General features: G+C 43.1%; 1 protein-coding gene across 2 annotated transcripts; it reads left to right on the plus strand.

Annotated features, from left to right (window-relative positions):
* On the plus strand, positions 1–26,834 carry mdm1 (Mdm1 nuclear protein). 2 transcript variants are annotated; one of them, XM_023826090.2, is made up of 15 exons: positions 1–137; positions 945–1,050; positions 1,120–1,445; positions 2,956–3,090; positions 3,458–3,643; positions 5,670–5,812; positions 6,431–6,527; positions 6,858–6,896; positions 8,418–8,596; positions 12,410–12,628; positions 13,018–13,160; positions 13,989–14,125; positions 14,650–14,884; positions 22,090–22,155; positions 26,281–26,834. In XM_023826090.2, exons 1-15 carry the CDS (start codon positions 120–122, stop codon positions 26,388–26,390), a joined length of 2,139 nt encoding a protein of 712 aa, XP_023681858.2. In that variant the 5' UTR covers positions 1–119; the 3' UTR covers positions 26,391–26,834. The 2 variants fall into 2 exon arrangements, with proteins under 2 accessions (XP_023681858.2, XP_023681868.2); XM_023826100.2 differs by lacking the exon at positions 1–137 and adding an exon at positions 236–366.
* Positions 26,835–27,129: the final 295 nt, after the last annotated feature.

Consider the following 27,129-nt stretch of genomic DNA (forward strand, 5'->3'; position numbering starts at 1 on the left):
CCTTTACCAAGGCAACGCGTTACTGTAACCGAAGCGCTGGGAGCTCATTAAACCGTGATATTAACAATAACAACTTTCGTCGTCACTTCTACAGCCTTCTGCGTTGCCCTTGAATTAAAATGAAAGTTCACTTTAAGGTAAACGTCTGTGCTTACATGCAGTAGTACACTCCCGTCTTCCGTTGAAAATCAGTATTTTGGACCAGGCACATGCTCGCAACGTCACTGTTTCCGTGTGCAGAAAAGCTTTCGATTTGGCGGCTGATGCATTTGAACCAGAAATGGATTCAGTCGTTCTATTTTGCACGTAAAATTTGAAGAAAACGTGGTTAAATCAACGGAATGGATGTTTAGATAAACATCTGAGGTAGTTTTTTTTCATTTCGTGACGTATCGACATACTAAGGCGGTCTATTATCTGATTGTAGCTGCTATTGTGGTATTAAAAGTACAGCGAAACTAGGACATGCATAAACTAGTCAAACTTGAGACCGCTAATGCAGCCGAACAATGCGATATTATCCGTGTTAGGCAGTGATTAAAGAGATTTATGTTTTGCACGTTCCTCTAACTGCTGGTTTGCCAAAGTATCTTTAATTGTGCACGCTGCCCCATTGTCAAGTTCAATTTCTATAAAGTTGTCACTTAAGATCATATAAACTATATTTTCATAACTTATTTGGATTCATTTGATTGCACGTTTTATATTTACGACGGTAGCAGCGTGGTTAAGCGTAGTCTTCTCTGTAATTGACTGCTTTTAAGTTACGCCGTGGTTTCTGCTTTAACTGAATTTTATTGTTTATCAGTTAGTGATTACATCTCTTTCAATAAAAAAACTGAGATAAGAAATAAAACGTGGGAAAGTCCTTGCAAAATCTGTACCGCAGTTGCTAAACTAGAAAGAAAATTGCAGGAGCCGTAACTGTTGCTTGACTTGCACAGGGGGTCAGCGAGTACCAGAGCAGATTCAAGGGTCAGCGTGTGAAGCGCCGAAGCGTCTCTCAGCAGCTCGAGATGCGGCAGGCCGGCCTGCGCTCAGACCGTTCCGGTAAGTATGAGTAACCCCCCCTCGTATTGTCTCGTATTGGTTGTGGCAGTGTCTTTTTCACGCTGGTAGGGATCACCAGGGAGCCCCAGTTCCTCTCCAAGAAGACGGTTCCCTTCTACGGACCCCAAGTACCCAAATCTCTGCAGTGGGAGGAGCCTGTGGACCCACGGGGGGAGCCTCGGACTCGGGAGGTCTGCAGACCCAAGTCCAGCTTTGCAGACCCCCCTGTGGAGAAACCATGCAGCTCTCAGGGGCCCGAGACCCCTCTCGCTCCCAGGGGCCCTAAGCCCCCTGAAGACCAGTGTGCTGAGCCCTCTCCTCCAGAACCTGAGGGAAGAAGACAGGCAAACGGGCCCCCAGTCACAGTGGATAAGGCAGAGCTGGCGCTGAATGGAGTGAGTGTCACACATCAGCCTCTTCTCTCTGCTTAGTAGCACTGGGATTAAACACATATAATAATCATAATAATGACTTCCACAAGGCATCATTTTCCCAGATTCCATGCAGATGACCATCAAATAAAACATGGTTTCCCAAACTTTTCAGCATATGACCCCCAAAATAACAGAAACTCATGACTCCCATTTTGTGGGGGTGGGGGTTTTAGTAACATACTGTACTGTGGAAATCTAGGGATTTCCCCATTTTGGGACCCCTGTAGCACACCACACTGCAAGCATCGCATATCTGCTTGTAGCGGAGGCTGGGGAGCAGCCTGGATGAGATGCCAGTGCACTGCAGGTCACACTCACTAAGGGCAATTTACAGACATCATTTCACCTCACTGCATGTTTTTGGACTGTGGGAGGAAACTAAAGAACCTGGAGGAAACGAACCACCCAGAGAGGCCTTGCAAACGCCAGACACACAAGTTAGAGGCGGGATTTGAAGCCCTAGTGCTGGAGGTGTGATAGATTCAAGGCTCAAAGGTTTATTGTGTTATGTACAGTATACTGGTGCAAAGTACAATGAAATTGTTACTTGAATTCCTTCTTGTAGACTATAACAGGCAATAATCAACACGTAGACATCAGTGCTACTCACCACCTTTTCCTGAAAGTAAAAAAAAAAACAACCTTTGCAGGCAAAAATAGGTTGTGCTTTAACTTTCTGACTTTTAACTTTGTGCTCGCAAACAGAAGGTTGCCGGTTTGAATCCCACCAATGCCAGGAGTGATCCTACTCCATTGGGCCCTTGGACAAGGCCCTTAACCTGCAGTTTCTTTATCCTGGGTACGATGTTAACCTACATCCAGCCCTGCAAGAAGGTCCTCCAACATCCTGGGAAAAATTTGGGGGTTGGTGGCAGGATTGGCACTCTGGGCACTGGAGAATAACTTCACACTGTCCCATTCCCTTAAAACTAGCGTGGTGTTGAGGTATCACCTACTGGGCTTGGGTTCTCATCCCTGAGGTGGTTCGTTGTGTGGGGGGTGCGGCGATGCGCTGTAATCAGCACGCGCTTCTAACCTCTCTTTCTATAACTTTGGTGAAAATGTCAATATGTACGCCGTGCATTTTCCAAAAAATTCTCAGAAAACTTAACAGATCTGTGTTGGATTGTATTATATATGAGATTTAGCAGTCATTCTTGTTTTTATGTATTTATTACTTTAATGGAAATTACATTTTTTACTTTCTAAAGGGGAAGCTCTTTGAAGTACCGGATATGTGGTCCTCTTCCCTGTAACATGAATTATCACAGCACAGCATGCAAGCAATGTCTATTTTACAGATTGCACTCAGCCTAACTGCATGTCTTTGTACCGTGGGAGGGAACAAGAGCATGTATAGAAAACCTGCAGAATATGAGGGGAACATAACCCACACACAGTGAAGGGTGGGTTTCACACCCCCAACGGTGATACACTCACTTTCATTATAATGTCATTCTGCCCACCTCAGATCCAACGTGCACTGATGCGAAAGGCGGCCCTTAGGGCTCCTGAGCGGAGACCTGGGCACCGGGCGTCGGAGTACCAGCGGCAGTTCACCGGGAAGATGGCCACATGCAGCTCCCCCCTGCTGGCTGCCGAGCAGGTACTGTGCTTCCTGGATGGGCTTGCACTGTGCGGAAGCCCTGGACTGACGCAGCTCCGCAGAGGTAGATCATCGCAGCAGTATTGTAAGGCTCTCACTTACGGTCAAGAGCTGATTATCCTCACTGACCTGGCAACCTGCAGGTGGCGCCTGTGAGTTACATATGGATTAAGCTGCCAAGGTGTTTTATTACAATTCTCCTGGAAACCCTTCAGGATGAAGCGTAATAGAGTTTTCTTCATACATGCTCACAGATTTAGAAGGAATTTGGCCTCTCAGACACGTCGCTAGATTTCACGTTTTGTATGTCCATTTGAATATTTCCCATGATCCCTGTAAGATCCTAACACTGTCCCCTTCCTGTTAGATGGTCTACAGCAGCGACAGAATGATCCCGCCATTTAAGACCAACCCCCTGGTCATGGAGAGCGAGTACAGGAAGAACTTCAAAGGGGCCCAGCCCCCCCGAGGTCCACGGCTACGCCGGGAACTGGATGGGAGAGGGGGGGTGCCGCTGCAGCAGGAGAACGTTTGCCCTGACAGGGGCGCTAAGGTATCCGAACCTTCCCTCTGTAACTTGAATACTGGCATCCCTCACAGCTCTGAGGAAAAATCAGGAAGGATACAGGCATGTTCTAAATCCTCACTTACACAAAACATTTAATTACAATACTATTCTCATAAATTCTAATTTGCTGTACTTTACCATTTTATGGGTTATATATAATATACCTCACAGAAAGTCTTGGGATGCTTATTACAGTAAACAAATGCTATTTTATTGGTTTTAAAAACAAAAAAAAAATGTTACTTTATAAGTTTTTACACAATAGAAAAAATGGTAGTATTGAGTAAAACATTAATTTCAAGTAGTAATAAACTGAAACCCAAATTATTCTTTTAGAAGAGCTGTTCTGAGCTAAAAAGTTCATTAACAAATAGTCTCACTGGGTGCTTTTTAATTAGTAACACCTTTGCGATAAAATAAAGCACCAAACATTTGTGTTTAGTATCCATTTGGGAGCCAATGACTAAAATTGCAATTAATAGCAAAATGGCAAGAACAAAAGTGAACAAGTCAATCAAAAAAAAAGTCATGGCACTTAATAAAACGAACTGTGTGAAGGTATGTGCAGATACGTTAAACATTGCTTGTCAATGGACTTTTGTTATGAATCCAGTAAATTTGCAACATTTTATAGAATTAAGCAACTGTCCCAAAACTTTCTGTAAGTACTGTACACTCACTTATCTCTTTCAACTGCTCATTAAATCAAATATCTAATCGGTCATTGTCAGTACCACAATGTGTAAAATCATCTTCACATCAAATGCCAAAATAGGGAGGAAAGGTGATTTAAGTGTTTTTGAACACAGCATGGTTGTTGGTGCCAGATAGGCTGGTATGAGTATTTCAGAAACTCCTAATCTACTGGGATTTCCACATACAACCATCCCTAGGGTTTACGGTGAGTGGGCCGAAAAAGAAAAAAAAATCCAGTGAGCAGTGGTTCTCTGGGCGAAAGTGCCTTGTCCAGCAGAGGTCAGAAACGAATGGCCAGACTGGTTGAAGCTGATAGAAAGGCAATAGTAACTCAAATAGCCACTTGTTACAACTAAGCTATGCAGAAGAGCATCTCAGAACGCACAACCTTGGAGCAGATGGGCTACAGTAGCAGAAGATCACACCGGGTGCCACTCTTGTCAGTTAAGAATAGAAAAGTGAGGTCACAGTGGACACCGGCTGACCAAAACTGGACAGTGGAAGATTGTAAAAATGTTTCTGGTCAGATGAGTCTCGGATTTTACTGCAGAATTCAAATGGAAAGATCAGAATTTGGTATAAACATCATGAAAGTATGGCTCCATCCTACCATGAACAATGCAGGCTGGTGTTGGTGGTGTAATGTGAGGAATATCTTCTTGGCACACTTTGGGCCTGTTAGCACCAAATGAGCATTGTTTAAATGTCACAGCCTACCTGACTGTTGTTGCTGACCATGTCCATCCCTTTATCACCACAGTGTACCCAGCTTCTAATGGCTACTTCCAGCAGGATAATGCGCCAGGTCACAAAGCTTATTTAATTTCAGACTGGTTTCTTGAACATGACAATGAGTTCACTACACTCATATGGCCTCCACAGTCTCTGAGGAATGTTTCATGCACTTTCTTGAATCTATGTCACAAAGAATTAAGACAGTTCTGAAGGCAAAATGGGGTCCAACCCGGCACTAGCAAGGTGTACCTAATAAAGTGGCCAGTGACTGTATAATATTTACACAGTATACGGTATATATTTACTCCATTTTACTGCCAGTTTTTTGTATAAATGTCTGTGGTGATATTCAGGCACTCTGTTGCATTTCTGGGCACATGGGTAGTTCTGTCCATATCCCTTCGTTATCTTCAATTCCCTTGACTGATGCGTCCTGGCATGCGACGGCACATGTTCCTTAAACCGGATAGACCGGATGAATGTCTTGTCATATGCTTTTGAACATAAAAACCCCGCAATTGCAGTGGCTGCAGTATAATGACATCCCATGTAGCCCCAAAGTTGACCAACTCCATCACAGGGCAAGAGGAAGGTCAAACGGGGACAGTGCTACAGGAAACCCCATCAGCAGAACGGGTCTGCTAAACCTGCGGGGGAGAGCAGGCCACAGGAAGTGAGGTCATCAAAACGCCATCAGCACTCCACCCCTCACTCTGGATACCGGTGAGTGGCTGCTCTGGGGGGCGTGCCAAGTGAAATTTTCCGTCATGTCACACTCCTATTTGTATCTGTTGCACAAGCACGCACACGTGCACACATAAACTTGGTATGTGCGTGGAATGCAGTTCTCCAGCCTTCTTTTCACTGTCATCATAACAATCTCTGCCAGTTAACGCTGTCAGTATAAATCTCAGTATTGCTTCACTGAGAAGTGGGTCTTCCATTACTCATTTAACAGTATGACATAATAGTAACAAGGAGACTAACATCCCTTATGAGTAGGGTCATTGTTGATCTAGTCTTTTCTTAGTTGAGTGCGTTCAGTAATTTGTGTGTTATTGAAATGGTATGTACAGAGTCTGCGTAAAATCTGGCCTCCTGGCTGGTCTGTGCAGTATTTCCTCCTACCGCCATCTAAACTTTAAATCTTTAAGGCTTTAAATTGCTGTTATTATAGAAATGAGGAAATACATGTTTGGGGCCATTGACCTCGCCTTGTGACCCCACCCTGTGTTGCCTGCTCTCCAAGATCTGGATCACCGTGACTCCTCTCGCATAACTAGTTACTGGACAGAAATTGTCTGGTTAGACTTAGGTCATGGGGTTCTTGTGTTTCCACAGGAAGGTGAAATCTGAGTATATCTCAAATTTCCGCTCCCCTCAGCTCTACAGGTATAAGGATGGAGTTTGGATCAAAGCCTCTGCAACTGGAGAGGAGGTGGGACAGGGTGATTGGGGTGGGGGACATTGGAACAGTGGTCATAAAAGCATTACTGTCAGTCAGTAAGAAAAGGTTTAGTTAAAGGACAGTGACGTTTTGTTTTGCATGACATCTGGAATATTGTGAGTTTGAGTCTCAGCCTTACATGCTTTGTTGCTCTGACAGTATGGGAAATGATCCCATGAGCAAATGGACGTTGAATGCAGAATGCACTTACCGCCATGATAATGAGACTCTGCAGTGTCTTAGGAAGGTTGTTCAGTGCTGTTCCACCATGCAAAGTCAAGCTCACCTTTAACGTCGAGTCTCTGCCCTTCGTTCTTGCAGGGCTGTGACACTGACCATGATCTCATGTGGTACGACGAGGTAACATGGGCTGCACAGCATCACTTTTCTGCATCAGCATCATTGCAACATTCTGCGTTAAAATGCATTTCTGTCATAAGCATGCTGTGAAATGTTTCAGAACGTCCATTAAAACGCCACATGATCATTAACACAGAAAGGGAACTGAATGCCAATAGACTTTGATACACAAATTCTTTAGTTATGCAAACCCAGAAAAATGGTATATTCATCTTTCCTACAAGCCAGCATGCTAAGGTGCATTACCGTAGTCAGGAGTTTGGCGTTATTACAGCTAAGGTGCGTTACCGTAGTCAGGCGTTTGGCGTTATTAAAGCTAAGGTGCGTTACCGTAGTCAGGCGTTTGGCGTTATTACAGCTAAGGTGCGTTACCGTAGTCAGGCGTTTGGCGTTATTAAAGCTAAGGTGCGTTACCGTAGTCAGGCGTTTGGCGTTATTACAGCTAAGGTGCGTTACCGTAGTCAGGCGTTTGGCATTATTAAAGTTAAGGTGCGTTACCATAGTGAGGCGTTTGGCGTTATTACAGCTAAGGTGCGTTACCGTAGTCAGGCGTTTGGCGTTATTACAGCTAAGGTGCGTTACAGTAGTCAGGCGTTTGGCATTATTACAGCTAAGGTGCGTTACAGTAGTCAGGTGATTACAGGCCGTACTGCTGCCACCACGCACCTGAAGTTCTCCACGCTACCTTCTAGGAAAAGGGGGTGTGGTTCATGCTGTCCTTAACACGGTCTCTGAATGGTCCGGATGTTTGGAGTTATTCATCATCTGCATGGGGGTGCTGCTGAGTTCGGATGCCACCCTTTGCACCAGTGTTTCCCCACCTGTTGGAGGACCTGCCCTGCAAGCAGGCCCTCCAACTTATAGGGAAAATTTGGGGGTTGGTGGCAGGATTGTCTCTCCAGCCACTGGAAAGAAACACTCGCACTCTTCCATTTGGACTAGTGTGGTGCTGTGGTATCACCTGCTGCAAGGCTGTACTCAGGTCGTCACCCCTGAGGTGGTTCGTCGTGTGGTGGGAGCGGCAATGCGCGGTAATCCATGTATGCTCCTTACCTCCTCCTTCCCCACCTGGTCCGTCTGTGTGTCCCTGAGGTCCAGGTTGGGAAGCACTGCTTTAGATTAACTAGCCCGTGGCGTTCACATCCGGTGCCTGGGCCACGGCAGTCTGCCATCCATGCGATACTTGTTTGAGCATCACTCGGCACCTTGTTGCCAAGGTGCAGATGAGGGGCAATCGCATGACCAGTGCTAAGGCTTTCGTTGCCATGCCCTCACATGATTCTGCACCCCCCCGCATACTTACTGTGCCTCCATGCAGACCCTGTCCAGGGCTTTCAGCAGTGGGGGGGCCCGGCTCTTAGTCCTATCTTCCTCTGACCCTCTGCTATCACACACACAACAAATCACTCCTGAACCCAGATGTACCAGTTGGCTGGGTGGAGATATCACCTGACCCCTGTAGCTGTTGCTGATTGGCCAGCAGGCCCGGCTTCTCCATGGAGACCCCGTCTGCGTCCTCAGGTGCGGGAGCTGCGGGAGAGGGCAGAGGCCTATAGAAGGAGGGCCAGGGGCACCCACTTCTCCCGAGACCACCTGAACCAGATCCTGTCTGAGCAGAACGGGCTGTGGGAGGCCTCCACTGTCACCTCATCTGTGGCTGTGGAGCAGAATGGCAGTGTCACTGGCCTTGACTTGCCGAGGTAAGAGACAGGAGAGGATAGTGCATTTCAAATTCTGTATTTCTTGAGTTTTGCCCCGCTTTCTCTGCCTGCAGTGGACTGGCGGGGAGTATTACGGATGTGTCTGTTTACATTGTACATATCTGTTCCTGAACGTCTAGCTAAATGCCTTCAGCTTGTGAAATTATTTTACGGAAATGCATTCATATATTCATACCGTAGCCAAAGTAATTGATGTATATATACGGTTTCAGCTGCCATGACATCACAGAAACCGTGCTAATGCAAAAACAGCCACAATGCATCTATTCAAACATGTACAGCTAGTCAGTGAGTCATGGCTTGAAGTAAATGATCAGAAAATGATGAGATGGAATTTTGAACATGCAGGTGACTATGAAAGAGTATGCGGTTAAAACAGGAGCACATTTACGGGAGCACCACTGTTCGAGAGGAAGCAGGCGGTGGATGAGGTATCAGCGAGCGTGTCCTCGTTTTCTGGCATCAGCAGATCATCCGGTCCATGCCGAAATTGGTAGAATGATGTCAGAAGATGGGGAAAGCAGAAGATCGCTGCTCATCCTGGTGTGTTTAAATACCATGTCTATCAACTGGTCACATAGCCTATCATCAACACATAGTTGATGATATAAGGTATATAATATGTATAATATATACACACAAGTACAGTGGTACCTCAGGACTCGAACTTAATCCGTTCAGAACTCCGGATCGAATCCTAAAACGTTCGAGTTCTGATTGAATGTTCCTCATAAGAAATAATGGAAAACCAATTAATTGGTTCCCGGCTCCAAAAAAATTACACCTAAATATGTTTTTTTTAGCATTTAAACACAAAATGAACCGGATAAAACAAGAAGAGCATATACTGTACTAAACACATCTAAGCACGAAACAGTAATTTGTAAAGTAAGAAAATAAATGTATCCGAACAATGTGTCCTGCCCCGATCATCCGCTCCTTCCATGTGCCACGCCCCCTCGTTAACCCCGTGTGGAATCCCCGTGTGATCAGCTGTTTCTGGTTGTTGTCATTAGTCCTGTGTATTTTGTCCGTGTTTCAGTTTGTTTCCCCAGTCCGGTCATTGTATTGTCCGTCTGCGTTTTGCTTGCCTTACCTGTAATTAAACCCCGTATTCCCCGATACCCTGACGTCTGCGCCTTTGTCTCCATTCTGTCCCCGCTCAGCACAACAATATTATTATAATTAAATGTATTATTACTTTACAAATTACAAATTTAAATGTATTATATATATATATAATCTTATGTTTCAGTATGATTACGTGAAAGAACCAGCTGTACTTTATAATAAAACATATACAGTTGTGGCCAAAAATTTACATACACTTGTAAAGAACATAATATCATGGCTCTCTTGAGTTTCCCGTTATTTCTACAACTCTGATTTTTCTCTGATAGAGTGATTCTAACAGATACTTCTTTGTCACAAAGAACATTCATGGAGTTTGGTTCTTTTATGACTTTATTATGGGTTAACAGAAAAAAGTGATCACATCTGCTGGGTCAAAAATATACATACATAACAAATTATATAATATTTGGTTACATGTCCCTTAGCCATTTTCACTTCAATTAGGCGCTTTTGGTAGCCATCCACAAGCTTCTGGCAAACTTTTGGTTGAATCTTTGACCACTCCTCTTGACAGAATTGGTGCAGTTCAGTTAAATTTGATGGCTTTCTGACATGGACTTGTTTCTTCAGCATTGTCCACATGTTTTCAATGGGGTTTAAGTCAGGACTTTGGGGAGGCCATTCTAAAACCCTAATTCTAGCCTGATTTAGCCATTCCTTTACCACTTTTGATGTGTGTTTGGGGTCATTGTCCTGTTGGAACACCCAACTGCGCCCAAGACCCAACCTTCGGGCTGATGATTTTAGGTTATGTTGAAGAATTTGAAGGTAATCCTCCTTCTTCATTATCCAATTTACTCTCTGTAAAGCACCAGTTCCATTGGCAGCAAAACAGCCCCACAGCATAATACTACCCCCACCGTGCTTGATGGTAGGCATGGTGTTCTTGAGGTTAAAGGCCTCACCTTTTCTCCTCCAAACATATTGCTGTGCATTGTGGCCAAAAAGCTCGATTTTTGTTTCGTCTGACCACAGAACCTTCCTCCAGAAGGTCTTATCTTTGTCCATGTGATCAGCAGCAAGCTTCAGTCGAGCCTTAAGGTGCCGCTTTTGGAGCAAGGGCTTTCTTCATGCACGGCAGCCTCTCAGTCCATGGAGATGCAAAACACACTTGACTGTGGACAATGACACCTGTGTTCCAGCAGCTTCTAATTCTTGGCAGATCTGCTTTTTGGTGGTTCTCAGTTGACTCTTCACCCTCCTGACCAATTTTCTCTCAGCAGCAGGTGATAGCTTTCGTTTTCTTCCGGATCGTGACAGTGACAAAACAGTGCCATGCACTTTATACTTACAAACAATTGTTTGCACTGTTGCTCTTGGGACCTGCAGCTGCTTTGAAATGGCTCCAAATGACTTTCCTGACTTGTTCAAGTCAATAATTCGCTTTTTCAGATCCATGCTGAGCTCCTTTGACTTTCCCATTGTAGCGTTTGTGGGCCTTTGTATCCAATGAGCCCTACTTAAGTGGCCTCAGAGAAGTCACCAGCTGAAGTCACTCATAATCACTCACAAGAAGTTAAGAGGCCATGCTATGAAGCTCATTTCACTGACACGACTTTCTAAGTCACCAAAATTGCTAATTCATGTTGCTGTATGTATATTTTTGACCCAGCAGATCTGATCACTTTTTTTCTGTTAACCCATAATAAAGTCATAAAAGAACCAAACTTCATGAATGTTTTTTGTGACAAAGAAGTATCTGTTCCAATCACTCTATCAGAGAAAAATCAGAGTTGTAGAAATAACGGGAAACTCAAGAGAGCCATGATATTATGTTCTTTACAAGTGTATGTAAACTTTTGGCCACAACTGTAAATGAAACAAAATAAACAATAACAATAGACCACAAAATAAAATAAAGAATAACAAAAAACCATTACTGCACTTCGAGTGCGTATCTGTGTCCGTAACAAGCGCCGTTTAACAATGCACCACTGACTTTAGATATGGTTTTTGTTAGTCAAAAGCACAATGTCTTTTCACTGCCTTAAAATAGCGATGCACCGACAATGCGCCCAGCCACGCCTCATTTAAGAAACACCACTTCTACAAGCAGGAAATGAGCACAGAATCATTTGTGAGCACATCCAGGACTTGTACTACTCAAAGACTAGGAAATGGGCAGAGAACATCATTGCAGACCCGTCACACCCTGGACACAATCTTTTCCAGCTCCTCCCCTCTGGCAGGTGCTACAGAACCCTGTACAGAAAAAACACCAGACATAGGAGCAGCTTCTTCCCTCAGGCCGTCACCCTCATAAACAGCTAAGCTGTGTCACCTGCCTTCTGTCAATTTTCCCCCCTTAAACTCTGTTTGCACTCAACCTCGCACCTTATATTTTGTACAGTGGGTTACCCATGTGTGTATATGTCAAATTTGATTTCTTGTATCGTGTAATTTATTGTTTGTATAGTGTCATTTATTGTCTGTGTACTAGGGAGTCTCAAGCATCCGGAACCAAATTCCTTGTGTGGCTCAGAACACTTGGCGAGTAAAGCTGATTCTGATTCTGATTGTGATTTTGAAAACATGCACATTTGGCATGAAAGTGAGGAATGTGCTGGTATGAAATAGCAAAACCACTTTGCATTGCCCTTTCTGCTGGTGCAAAATAGGATCCATTAAATGCCAGAGCTGTGTCCCCACCCGTCCCAGTATGGCAGACAGCGAGAACGGCAGCATCTGCCCTGCGGCTGCACCGACACCCCCAGCCAGCAGGAGGAGCTCCAAGATGGACGCCACAGAAACCACGCTGCCCGAGGATCCTGGCCTTCCGATACGGAGGAGGCTAGCCGGGGGGGAGGCAGAGAAAGGGGGTGAGCCGGAAAGAGAAGAGGAGGTGAAGATCAACGAAGGAAATGGCACTAACAAGCAGTATGTGCATCAATTAATCCATCCGTCTTCGAACCACTTTTCCTTCTCAGGGTTGCGGGGACATTTAGTGTGTATTTTCATTTACTTCCTTGAGGGGTCAGAACCAGGAGTGTAACTAAATACTGATGTAAATCAGAAATCTGATCCAAACGTCTACAATGAGGCTGCGTCAGTCAAAAAAACCCCAGTCCGGCTCAAATTTGAAGGAAATCAGCCAAAGCCAAAAAAGCAGCCACAAATTATGGTTACACCCGTTGCGTCTCTGTTCTGTTGGACAGGCTAGTGTCCCAGTGGGGCAAAGCATGATCGAACTGGGGGTTGGGGGGGGTTCAGCTGCTGTTACGAGGCATTGCTTGCCTTCTAATCTTCACGGATCCTCTGTGGTCCAGCCTGAGATTGCCAGAGAGGCGATACCTGTCCCCGTCGCCGAGCTCAGAGGGGTCCGTCCCAGAAGGCAGGCTGCCCACGCCCAAACTGGCGGATGCTGCTGTGGCACAGAGAACGCACCATGACCTCACCACCCCCGCCACGGGTGAGTGAGCAGCTACGCCTGGCGTGCCGGTTACATAATGCGTAAGCTTAGTCTCCCCTGTCCTCGGGAAGCAGTCGGCCCACGCGCACAGCTCTGTAGGTGGGATTCTGTTCCAGCCGTTGGAGGGGGGGGAAAGCCATGGCTCTCACACATAGTAGGGCTGGCCGGCCGTGAGATCTGGCTCTGGAAACGGGTGGGTCACCCACTTCTGATTAAATCAAAGGGTCGTACAGCCTGCAGGTTGGGTTGAACCAAGGCAATGCAATCAAAGGCTTCACCGCAGCTGCCGCTTTCAGTATGAACGACCACGGGAAACAAATGAGTGGTTCTTTACATCTGACCTCTTTCCAGCACTTGCCCTTTACCAGACTCTTTATTCAGGCAGGCTTCAGTGAGTCAGAGCAGTTTTCTCCCGGAGGTCTTATTGATAATTACAAGGATTATTACAAATAAGGTGCTGTATGCTGCACGAAGCGTAAAGGTGCTTTCCCACCAAGGTTCTGAAACCTGGTTCCTGCTTCTGAGTCCCTTTTGTAGCTTTTGTTTGTTTCCCACTGCACAACAGGAACTGTGATCTTCATGCTAAACAAGCAAGAAAGATGTATCTGGTTTAAACTTTCACACAAAACTACACCACCACCCCAAAACAATAGAGGATAAACAAGTCATTACTTAGTTTGGGGGGGATCGATTACATGGCTTGAAAATACAGGAGAGATCGCATTCCATATGGGTTAAAAAAAAACAGGACGATGCCACACAATACAGGACGGATGTAACAGGATCATTAATGCTGTTGGGTGTTATTTCTGGCGTTGGCTTTTTCAGGGGGTGCGATTCTGGTCTCCCCCCCGACATTGAAGGGCTCCCTTCAAGGTGTCCGGAGGTGTGACCCCCCTTTGGGGAAAACCTACAGTCTCTTCAAACCTCTGTCCCACACCTCCGCACCGCAGGAGCCTGGGAAGGTACAACCCCCCCCCCCGTTTCCATAACAAATTAAGTTGTCATGCAAGATTATAAATTATAACAAGATACAGTGCGGTTACAGGGTTGACCTTCTTATAGGTAAACACCCATCCATCCATCTTCAAACTGACTGGCCTGGTCAGGGTTGCGGGGGCCTGGAGCCCATCCCAGGCAGCATAAAGCAAAAAGCAGTGCACCCCCTGCAGGGCTGGGAATTAAGTTTGCCCAGTCCCCCTAGGCCAGTAATTTAGATGAAGAGCGAGTAGAAACAACTGAACACTAGCCCGCTGGCTAGTGAAAAATAATTGCATGCTGAACTACATTTTGTACGAAACTAGTTCAGATGGCTAGTAGTAAAAATTCTTCAGTTCTGCTTCAGGATGCCAGTACAAGATAAACGGTTAGCATGAAATCCTCATATCGGTTATATTTGGAAATCTTAGCTGGAAGTATAGGTAACACCTAGACTAATGGGGATGATCCTTAAGAGGCAGCCAGCGCTCATTTGGACTATGTTGCTCAGGCTGACGATGACTGGGCCCAGACCCAAGCCCAGGTCGCCGGGCTGAGCACGGAGGATCCCATCCCCTTGAGAGAGGACATCTTGCCGGTGGATGCCCCGCCACCCGACAGGCCTGTGCGTGCTCCGCACCACTCCAGGTCGCCTTGGAAACACAGCGCTACCGCCTGTCCTGCTGTTTCCGCACCAGCCAATCGGATTCAGGGAAAGTTGAGGGACCCAGAGTTCCAGCATAACGGTAAGTGGTGTCAGTCACACCTATTGTGGCCGAGGTACACCAGCAGTAGGCCTTCGACCAACACCTGTAAGCAGTGCGGACACTGAAATAGTCACGATCCACAGTTTCCAGTGTGGGTAATGGCAGGTAAACTGCTACAGTTTAAATGGTTCTAGATCGCTAGCTATCATTAAGTTTTTTACACTGCAACAAAACCAATTAATATACTTAACTAGACAGCAAAAACACATTTCAGAATAATTGCACACAGAAGTAGAAATATTTGCATTTACAATAATTAATAATGGAGAAAATAACCTGCAGGCAATTTTCGTCAAAAACATTATCCTACTTATAAGAGTTTGTACGCAATTTGAAATACTAGCTATATTATGTGCCATTGAAAATTGAACTATACATTTGGAGAATGGCTTTTAGGAACTCTGAGTCTTTATTGATATGTGGCCTTCTACAATACTGGCCAAAATTGTGGAAACACTTCCAATTTTGAGAGATTTCACAACTTTATTCCAGTTACTCCAGTAACTTATTTAACTATCCATGGGAGTATTCCATGAAAGTAGCTAAAGAAAGCCAGAATTTACTGAAAAAGTCAGACTCAAACTAGCGCCAGCTCTAAACTTAGCCTCATGTCGTTCCACTATCGCAGTTCAGCTTTAACTAATCAAGGCTCATACAAGACAGACTTGCATCAATCAAATGAGTCGGAAAGTGTGTAAAACGAGAGTGGGGGGTTTTTTCCGTCACTGCTGATGGAGCTATATGAAAAATACAAAAATGTCATTGTTAAAAAAGGCAATACTGTGGCCATAAATAAAGCCAGGGAGTTGGCTTGGCAAAGAAATTTAGATAGACTAAATGCGTAAGTTATGTAAATGTTACACGTGCTTAGTACGGTGGTACAGCGGCTTATGCTGTCACCTTACACTGCGAAAGTTCCTGGTTCGATCCCCATAGCCAATGGGGAACCTTCTGGGTTAAGTTCACGTGTCATTCCTGCTGTATAATGTTATTCTGTATTATTTGATCTCCATAAAATACTTTCAATCACATCCATGTGAAATGTTCTGCACAAATAACCGTATCTTGTCTTTGCTTTTTACTAATAAACTTTCAAAGTAGACAGTGACTAAACAAAATATCTTCCTGTTCATATATTTTAAGATTTTTTTTTTAAGTTTCAGTGGTTGCATTTCACGTTTTACTTTTGTAATATGGGTACACTTTTATTTTAATTATTTTGGAATTAATTGGAATGCTGAGACGTGATTTTTATAGGCTTTTTAAATATTTATTACATGACATGACATCGGAATTTTGTCCGATGGAGCCATCTTTTGGGAATCTGTTCTCACACGTCGGATGTTCTTTGAGACAACACTTAGCGAGATAGTTAACCTGGTCCGGAGAAGACTTGTTTACTCGCCTAAGTTACCATGGTAACTCAGTGGGGATTCATTTAAGACACGTTGATGGAACGGAACTGAGCCAGACGTGTCGAAATAAGTCAGACTTTCCCTTAATCCTGCTTCATGGAATACCCCCCAGTGTATGATATTTGTAAACATTCTTTGATTGTTTACAAACATTACTGCCAATATTTGTGTACTTTTTAAAGCATAATGCCAAAAATGCTAGGTGTTTCCACAATTTTGGCCAGTAGTGTATGTCAATAAGTTAATGAGTGATTAGACACTTTTTAAATTCAGCGCAGCTGTGCATAAACACTAAAAACTGATAAACATTCCAAAGGGTACATAGCCTCTCAGAAGGTGCTGCCCTAAGGCTGACCTTGGATATTTTGCTGCTGAATTTAATGAAGAGTAATTGTAATGTAATGTTAGTGATATCAGAACAGGCCCAGCATGTGTGTGTGGAAAATACCCAGAGTCTGAGAATTTACAAAGAACTTACCGTACTCCCTTTTGTGTGAGAATAGCGAGGCAGGGTTTCCGCCACCTGTGGGGTGAGACCACAATATGTAGGTCAGTCTCCCCTCTGTACGTCCTCCTCAGCAATTTCTTGCCAAGCCCAAGTAACTTCCTGTGAGCGAAAGATGACCTCACCCCACACGCAGGCTCATGTGCTCTTAGCTAGGTGGAAGGGGTCGGGAGTCGGGGTTCGGACTGCTGTGGCCTGTACTACGAAACGGGGTTACTGGCTTATTGGGGTAACTTGTTGGATTTAAGGTACCACATTTTAAATGGACTTCATATTCGTTCACTTACATTTTGCCCAGACTACCTTAAATCTGACAAGTTACCCCGATAAGCCAGTAACTCCGCTTCGTAGTACAGGCCTCTGGGCTCCAAGTACTGTGGAAAGTTCCGGCCAAAGACATGGTGATTCCCACTTCTGCACCTTGCAGGAATTCGGAGCGGTTAGCAACTGAAGGAATCAGTTTTCAAGGCAGTCGCTATTATTACAAACTGTGAATATATAATCAGCCTTGTGATTGTTTTGTTTTGTTAGAGTATGCAAATCAGTAAACTCTAAAGTTTAGTGTACCTTCAGGTTAAAAGAGTTGTGGAAAAAGATTTACTATAAATGCTCTATTTCCTGGGCATATTGCCCATCCCACAGTAAATGCGGCCTTTATTCATCTTTCATTATTAGTGTGAATCAAGTCAATGCTGTCATTTCGTTTGTGGATAGTATTTGATCTTGAGTTTTTCCACTTTTAACTAATTAAAGCTAATTTGACAACCAACACGAGCGTGCAGTAGCAAAGTAGCAGAAGCAGTAAAACTGTCCCTGAAATGAATGTGAAATTATTATAATCATTATATGGCATACCTTCAGTTGGCATGTGAAAGATGAGACCGTCAGAGAAGGGTCTGGTGGAGCACCAAAGGAAAGCAGATCAGAGCTCGGATCCCCCTTCCATTAAGAAGGGGGGGGGGGGGGGGCGGCTGTCGTATTTTTTACTCTCCATCTTCTTTGAATATTCTTATCCATGGTTAGAATGCATAACTGCATCAACCATGCATTTTTCCTACATTTCCCAAAATGACTCCTCGGACCCCCAGTAGAACACCCTTGATTTGGAGTCTGACAGTAGCAGCGGCTGCAGGACGTTGAGAAGGTGCTGACATCACTGATACACGACGATCAGCCTTAACGTGGAGCCAGAAGGCGAGAACCTGCCGCTCTCTGTAGACAGTGAACAGTGTGATTTATTCATACACAGAATGGAGGCTTCAGACAGCAATGCTGCCAGAATTCTGTATATTAAATCTATGCAAATCATCTGTATTTTGGATGACAGCCTGTTGTCAGATATAGTGTCCAGGGATACATAAATGATATAAACACCAATATATACAGTAAACTGGTGAAATTTGCAGATGACACCAAGGTGGGTGGTGTAGCAGATACTGAACTAGCGGCTCAGCAGCTACAGCGGGATCTTGATTTAATTAGTGACTGGGCCGATACCTGGCAGATGAAATTTGACATAGACAAATGTAAGGTACTCCATGTAGGGAACCGAAATATAAAGTACAGGTATTTTATGGGACCTACTGAAATAAAGGTAGCTGATTATGAGAAAGACCTTGGTGTGTATGTTGATGCTTCCATGTCTCATTCTCGTCAGTGCAGGGAAGCAATAAAAAAGGCCAATAGGATGTTGGGGTATATCTCCAGATGTGTGGAGTTTAAGTCAAGGGAGGTAATGCTAAGATTATACAATTCCTTGGTGAGACCTCACCTAGAATATTGTGTGCAGGTTTGGTCACCATATCTTTTTTTGCGGCCTTAGAAAAGGTGCAGCGTAGGGCCACAAGAATTATTCCTGGTCTTAGAGGAATGTCATACGAGGAAAGGTTAGTTAAATCTGTTCAGCCTCAAGCAAAGGAGACTGAGGGGGGACATGATCCAGGTCTATAAGATTCTAACAGGTTTGGATGCTGTTCAACCGAATAGTTACTTCAGCATTAGTTCAAATACAAGAACTCGTGGCCATAGGAGGAAATTAGCAGGAGAACATTTCAAACTGGATTTAAGGAAGCACTTCTTTACACAGCGTGTAGTCAGAGTATGGAATAGTCTTCCTGATAACGTAGTGCAAGCTGAATCCTTGGGTTCCTTTACATCAGAGCTAGATAAGATTTTAACAACTCTGAGCTATTAGTTAAGTTCTCCCCAAGCAAGCTTGATGGGCCGAATGGCCTCCTCTCGTTTGTATAGTTCTTATGTTCTTATGTTCTATGTACGACAATATTCGTACATCATGACAGCTGGAAGTCATGCAAATTGTTTCTGGTTTCTAAACTCCTTTGTTCGTTTCTGGTGCCATTGCGCTGGTAAAGATGGGTCACATACAAAAAGTGCATGCCACACAGTCACTCAGTGTATATACATTACAGATTTTTTTTGCAATCGCCAACAAGCGTTTCTCCATACTGAAATCACTTTTTCATAACTCTTTGCAGTTTGCTTTACCAAAGTGCACCTTGGCCCAACAGTTAGTTTCACCCCCAAAATGCACCGAAACCACCAAAACATTATGTGTGTCTCAGAATCAACTCACGCTACCAAACACTGGCAAATGTCCTAACCCAACAAGCATGCTGTCACACATAACACAATGACCTAAAAAACTAACAACACAGAACAGTAAAAGATGCATCATTTTGTCTTTGAAGTGTGTTTGATTTTTTGTGTAACTCAATATTTAGATAGATTAACATCTTTTCATTCTATGGAATGTCCTAAAGTACACATTACAGGAATTAATGAAATGTTGCAATATCTGTTTTTATCAATATTACAGTCGTTGTGAGGAAAAAACAACAAATCATATGTTTGTGTTTATATATATATATAATAATATAATATAACGGGGGGCCAGCCCATCGCAGGGCACACTCACACACCACTCACTCACACATGCACACCTATGGGCAATTTAGTAACTCCAATTAGCCTCAGCATGTCTTTGGACTGTGGGGGGAAACCGGAGTGCCCGGAGGAAAACCCGCGACAACATGGGGACGTATAAACTGCGTAGCTTAGTTCTTTCCCTGTTCCACCACAAATGATTCAGCTCAAGAGCTGTGTGGTAATTTGCACAAGGACGTGCAAGGAGTGGAATCAGGTGGGTTAAATAAGGGGGAATCCAGAAATGCACAGGGCTCTGGCCCTCCAGGACTGCAGTTTGACTCCCCTGCTACTGTATATACACACACACACACACACACACACACACACACACACACAGTACGATTTTTTGTTTCACTCATTTCTCAATTTATGGTTGTGCGTCTGGGAAAAATATATTTCTTTTTGCAAACTGCAGCCTGGTTCTTCTTTATTTCTCCTTGATGAAGGGCTTCTTCCTTGCTTTATGGGACTTCAGTCCTGCTTGTAGGAGCCTGATACGATCCTGTCCTAGCAGTGCGCTTAACGCCTGAGCTTAATGTTTCCCAATCCTTTTGAAGGTCAGTTGAGGTCATCATACGTTTCATGAGAAATTGTCGGATAAGTTAAATGCAGATTTGTTTAAAAACATAGAGAGGTCTCTTCATTTTTTCCATGGCTGTATGTGTGTGTGTGTGTGTGTATATATATATATATATATATGTGTGTGTGTGCGTGTGAGTGCACGTGTGTGTCTGTGTTTGTATTTACAAAATATTTCAATATTGTCATTTAACAGATGGTTTTATCCAAAGTGATGCGCATTTTTTTAAAAAGCAGGGTTAGACGACACCTAGAGTAATTGGGGGTTAAGCCTTGGGATTTGAACAAGCAACCTTCCGATCACAAGACCAGTATCCTAACCCACTGGGACACACCACCCTGCAGATATGACACAAAGTTCAGACCACATAGACCTCTGTTGTGCTCACTTTGTGAAGAGTTTTGAAGTAAGTAATTTCACTATGTTTGCGATTGTTAATAGCTGTTTTAGTGCTGGAAGTCCCCTTTACTTGCAGTATAGTCTTTAGTGTCTCTGATTACTCACCAAAGAAGCCCTAAAGTGGGACTAAAGTGGGAAAAGTGGCCATATAGCTAAAAAAAATCAAAACTGGTGGAATGAACGTGGTAACTACATAATTAGTCCTGCTGACCAACTCCATGGCATCGCATTTATGTCAGCCAATCGTGACCGGAGGGTGAGATCAGAACAAATGAGAGAGGTTCGCTTCGGGAACCCTGCACATAAACTTTTCGTTTTTTCTGATCCTACCCACTGTCCACAATTGGTTGACACCCTCCATGGCTGTGGTGTGACATAAAACAAACAAGGTGACGGTGTTGTGTGACAGGTTGTTCTCACTGACGTGTTTGATTTAGTTTTGTCTGGACGTCGTTTGAAGTATACGTTCATGTTAAGGGACAAACGGGGTTTAAATATAGACAGAGCCCAGCTCCGCCACCTTATGTCCAAATTGCACCTTGCCAGAGCCTCCTTCAATGTTAACCTTTTTCGTATAATGTTCAAAAATTTAGTAAAAAATTCAAAGTGAGCGGTTCATAAAAAGGCCATTTTTTTCCCATCAACTTTAATGTTAATTTTCATTAGTCACTCTGATTTCTCAAGTAGATGAGATATTCCTATATTTTGATTTCTGACCCGTTTTGTATTCTGGCTTATTTCACTTGCTGTACTGTTGCCAAAACTTAGTTTGCCGCTGTTTGTGTTGACGTGTTAGAAGCAGTCTGTGAATAACATTTTTTATATACATTTTAATGCATTTTCACAGCTTTATTACCTGTAGTGATAAACTGTTTTGATCAATCAAAAATTCAACCACATGATACAACAAAATTCAACATATGTAACCACATGATATGTGTAATACCCATATCAAATTCTGTACTGCTTTAAAGTGGTAACACAAGATACTGACAAATGCACATACTGTATCTTAAAGGTTGTCATAATAAATACATATGATACCTTCAGTCCACATAGACCTCTGTTGTGCTCACTGTGTGAAGAGTTTTGGGAAAAGTAACTTCATTATTGAGAAATGCTTGTTTGCGATTATAAATAGCTGTTTTAGTACCAGAATTCTCCTTTGCTTACAGTACGGTCTTTGGTGTCTCTGGTTACTCACCAAGGAGGTCCTAAATTGGGGTCTGTCCCAGACAGTGCTCCCCTTCCTCTCTGTTTTTGATTTAACTCCTAGAGACAAAGATATGTCAGACAGGCTGACTGCTTGTCATATTGACATTTTTTTTTGTTTCTGCAGGTAATTTAGGCACAATAAGACCGGAACCATTTCTTTTCCCGTCCAGTGACTCGACCACTTCTGATGGTAAAGTATTGTGATATAAACAGACTACTGACAAGAAGGGTTACATACATACAGGTGCCTTTTGCTCTGGAAAAAAATTCCTGCTGTTAAAATTAATTGAATGCAAAAGGTAAAGATGGGTGATGTAAATGATAAACTCACTTTGGTTTACTTACCACATTATTTCCTGCTTGTATAAAAAACATAAAACATGTTTCCTGTTCTAGGTTCAGGTTTCTCTCAGTTTTTTTATAGAGTACATTTTAAAAAACCAGCTATCCTATTTGCTGTTACATTATGCTTAATCTGTCAAATTTCTTACCACCAGTTAACGGTTAGTCTATTTGATGGCAAAGGAATGTGAGGGAAATACTTTTTTGTAGGTATACATACAAGAATACCATAAGCAATTATTAAATTTGGTGGAATTTCCCTGTAAGCTTTTCAAATATACATAAATGTATGCTCTGCTAGTTGATTTACTATAAGTAATTCTTCCCAGTGATTTTCCGTAAGACCAGTCAGTCTTTGGCTTAGTTGTACAGACTTCAGAGAGTATATCAAGCCACATCAGAGGGACTCAATAGCATGTCGTGTTATCAGGAGAACAAACCAAAGTGCTGGGCAGGTAGAGCACAATGAATCGATGTCATTAGGATTACTGAGTACTTCTGCTTTTTACGGGGACTTACCCACAAACAAAGAGAGGTATTTCGTCAATCAACAAGACTGCTTGTTGCCAATCTAGCTGCTGGGGAGGAGGGGGGGCGGTTCCAGCGAAGCCTGATTTTTTAAAAAATGTTCTCAGTTGCTTATGTGCATCTCTAAGTCCATTTTTGTTGCTTTAAATTTTAGATTTTCTATTTTGAAAAATTATATTTTGCATTTGGAAATTGCTTGGCATACTTTACAAACTATTAAAATGGCATAGGACAAATAGGTACGGAAAATGTATGGATGGATGGACAGATGGGTTACTTTAGAACATTATACACACTTCTACTACCTAAATATATCTTATTGATAGATTTTATTAGATTGTTGTAATATAAATATATACATATGTACTTTTAATGCATTATTTCGTCCTTCTTCCAACTGGTTATCCTCATCAGGGTCACTGGGGGCCAGAACCTTTCACTGGACACATGCACACATTACAGGCAATGTAGAGACACCAGTTAGCCTGACTGCATGGACTTCGACAGGAAACCAGCAGGATTACCTGTAGGAAGCCTTTGAGATGGGGGAGATTATTAATATTATTTACAATAATAATAATATCCCATATTCTGCTGCATTAAAGTCATGGGTGTTACAGGGGGTGGGGTGGATGGGGGTGTTGTAACATCCCTATACTTTAACTGAAACGTGATTCTACTTCCCCCCCCCCCCCCCCCCCCACACACACACACACACACACACACACACACACACACACTTTTTTATTGACAACTCAAGTTAGATTTATTGAAAGGTCATCCAGCCAATCACAGCCAATCCATCAGACTCAGTCAAAGAAGAGAGAATAGATTTCAAAGTCTGTTGAAATCCGGTGACTAATGTTCTGTTAGTGAGGAAAGAGCTTCCATAGCTGAGGTCTAAAGTATGAAACCATACTGCATTAGGCTATGTAGATAGTCAGTTATGTTGAATCTACTGTCACAGTGTTGTCCTGCTTAGTAATTCTAGCTAATATTATCCATGGAAGATATGTCAGCCTAAAATAGCTTTGTCACAAGTAAACATGTTAAACTTCGTGTTTTTGGGCCATCTCTTTCACAATTACATTTTCCTGTTATACACTGTATGGACAAAAGTATTGGGACACCTGGCCATTACACCCACAGGAACTTTTATGACACCCAATTCTAAATGCATAGGCATCAATATGGAGTAAGTCTTCCATTTGCTGCTATAACAGCAGCCACTCTTCTGGGGAGGCTTTCCACAAGTTTATAGGTTTAAGGAGTGTGTCCGTGGGAATTTTTGCCCATTCATCCAGAAGAGTATTTGTGAGGTCAGGCACTGATGTTGGAAGTGAAGGCCTGGCTCACAATCTCCATTCTAGTTCATCACAAAGGTGTTTGATGGGGTTTGAGGTCAGGTCTCTGTGTGGGCCAGTCAAGTTCTTTCACACTAAACTCACCCAACCATGTCTTTATAGACCTTGCTTTGTGCACTGGGACACAGTCAGGCTGGAACAGAAAAGGGCCTTCCCCAAACTGTTCCCACAAAGTTGGAAGCATAGAATTGTCCAAAATGTCTTGGTATGCTGAAGCATTAAGAGTTTCCTTCACTAGAACTAAGGGGTCTAGCCCAACCCCTGAAAATAATCCCATACCATTATTTCCCTCCACCAAACTGTACAGTTGGCGTAAGGCAGTCAGACAGTTAATGTTCTCCTGGCAAACACCAGTCCATCTGACGCTTGGCATTGTACTTGGTGATGTGAGGTTCGCATGCAGCTGCTCGGCTGTGGAAACCTAGTCTATAGGACTCCTGGCATACAGTTTTGTGCTGGGGTTAATGGTAGAGGCAGTTTGGAATGCTGCAGTTATTGAGTCAACAGAGCACTGGCGACTTGTACACACTATGCACCTCAGCACTCGGAGACCCCGCTCTGTTACTTTACCTGGTCTGCCACTTTGTGGCTGAGTTTCTGTTGTTCCTAAATGCTTCCACTCTGCAATAATACTGCTTACAGTTCACTGTGGACTATCTAGCATAACTTACTTATTGCAAAGGTGGCATCCTACAATAGTACCATTCAAGCTACCATTGTTCTACTGAATAGTAAGACATGCCGATGATTTTTTTCAAGTGGAAATTGAATGCCCTCCTCCCAAAAAGACTGATTTGCCCCTGATTAAAGCTCAGTTGAAAGTGCAATAAAACAGTTTACGTGTAAGTAGGCAGCATCAAAAGTAAATAAGGAATGAATAAAATGAAAAATCATTTACATCATAGTCATCTGAAAGCAGGGACAAGCTACTGCAGCTGGTGTAGAAGCTTCTCTGTTCTCAGAGCCGTGCCATCATCAAACAGGCAGTGGCGTCTTCAAGCGTCACTTCAGCAGTGCTCTAGTGCGCCAGACAACTTAAGGAAACTTTCTGAAAGGGATTTTCGATGACATCCTTGACAGCAGGGAATTTCTGTAACCAAGTACATTCAGTAACATTTCTATGAGTTCTTTGTCAATGTCCATCCATCCATCCATCCATCTTCTGTGTGAGGGGTCCAGAGCCTATGGGCATAAGGCAGTTAACCCAGGATGGGGTGCCAACACCTCACAGAGTACACTCACCATGCATACCTATGGACAATCTGGTAACTCCAATTAATCTCAGCATGTTTCTGGAGGAAACCCTATGATGACATGGGGAGAACATGCAGACTTGAACCCAAGTACCAGAGGTGTGAGGTGAAAGTACTAACCACTGCACCGCCGTGCTGCCCCCACCCACGTCAATGTAGATATTAAATTGATGCAGTACGTATACCTCAAATGTGGAATGATATTATTTGGAGGTTCAGAACTGAAATCAGTGTGTCAATTACTACAAAGCTACCCCCTCTGAGGTATCGTAAATATCGTTGCAGGATCTCTAGCCAACTTTGGCCACCGCCTGGTTTTTCAGGGTAAAGATGTCCATTGACAGAGTGATCTGAGACCAACACCTTAGGACATGCAGTTTATTAAATGCTGGAGAGGATTTAAGTCCTTCACAAGACACACAAAAGACAGATTCAGTCTCCGTCTACCTTTGAATTATGAGAAGATGTAATGTGGGAAGCATGCAAACTCAACGTCCATAATTTTAGATGAACAACAGTAATAACCACTCTCTTTCTGTTGGACACACAAAAGACACATATCATTCAACTTGTATTCCAATTTTAACTCGGAAAGGAATTTCAGGTGTAGCGAAACCAGATAATCTCTGCAAAAATCACATGTAGAAGTACAGATGGTAATCAAAGGGTTTTTTTTTTTAGTCTTGTCCCATTTTACTTCTATGTTCACAGCTTGGAGAGAAAGTAACAGTGACCTTGTAAGTGTTATAGTACGTGAATGTTAGAAGCAGGACCCTTCAGATTGAATAAGTCTGACCATTCCCCCCCCCATTCCCCTTTAAAACGCAGACGACCGGATGTCCCAAATCTCCTCCAGGTCCGCGGAGTCCTGCACGCTCGCTTCACAGGTCCTTGCCAGAGCCCAGAAGAGAAGAGAGGAGTTCTGGGGGAAGACCTAGTTTTGCAGGAGGCCTGCGCGGCATGGTTTACGCATCGCAGTGAAAACTCGACCACTGTCGGCATTTTGGATCAACGTTTGCTCATAAATGGGATTTTAACTGTCGATTTTTTTTTTTGTGGGAGTGACTGAAATGAAAAGTTTGAATATTTAAGACTTGTAAATGCATTTTTTTAAAACTGTAAATGCATTTTTATTTACTTTTTAGTAAAATACTTTACACGGGTCAGATGTAACTGATGCCCTAGTGTGTATTTGCTCATAAATGGGATTTTAACTGTCGATTTTTTTTCTTTTGTGGGAGTGACTGAAATGAAAAGTTTGAATATTTAAGACTTGTAAATGCATTTTTTAAAACTGTAAATGCATTTTTATTTACTTTTTAGTAAAATACTTCACACGGGTCAGATGTAACATGCCCTAGTGTGTATTGAAGTGCGTATTTTTTTTTAAAAATTGATTAGCAAACAGCACACGAATACAACAAATGTATTTTTGTATAGAGCATTATCGCAATGCCTAATCGTGCTAGACATTACCGATGTAATTACTTGACAGAATAAATAACGAGTGTTTGTGTGTTTCCAGTATTAGTTAGTGTATCTAAAACTTATGCATAGGAATGTCTGATTTGATAGGAGAAAATAAATAAATCGGATGTGCATTAACGATGCGTGAACAGCTGATGCCGTCATCATGAAACTTTAAATTTAGGAACGGTGACAAAATTTTCAGTAGCC

Source organism: Paramormyrops kingsleyae, chromosome 1 (assembly GCF_048594095.1).
Source record: "Paramormyrops kingsleyae isolate MSU_618 chromosome 1, PKINGS_0.4, whole genome shotgun sequence".
NCBI lineage: Eukaryota > Metazoa > Chordata > Actinopteri > Osteoglossiformes > Mormyridae > Paramormyrops > Paramormyrops kingsleyae.

Bases quoted from the DNA above. Each gene is read 5' to 3' on its own strand.
- mdm1 (XM_023826090.2), top strand. The intron at 1,446-2,955 runs GTGAGTGTCACA...TGCCCACCTCAG, and splicing joins CAGAGCTGGCGCTGAATGGA to ATCCAACGTGCACTGATGCG. The intron at 14,885-22,089 runs GTAAGTGGTGTC...TTGTTTCTGCAG, and splicing joins CCCAGAGTTCCAGCATAACG to GTAATTTAGGCACAATAAGA.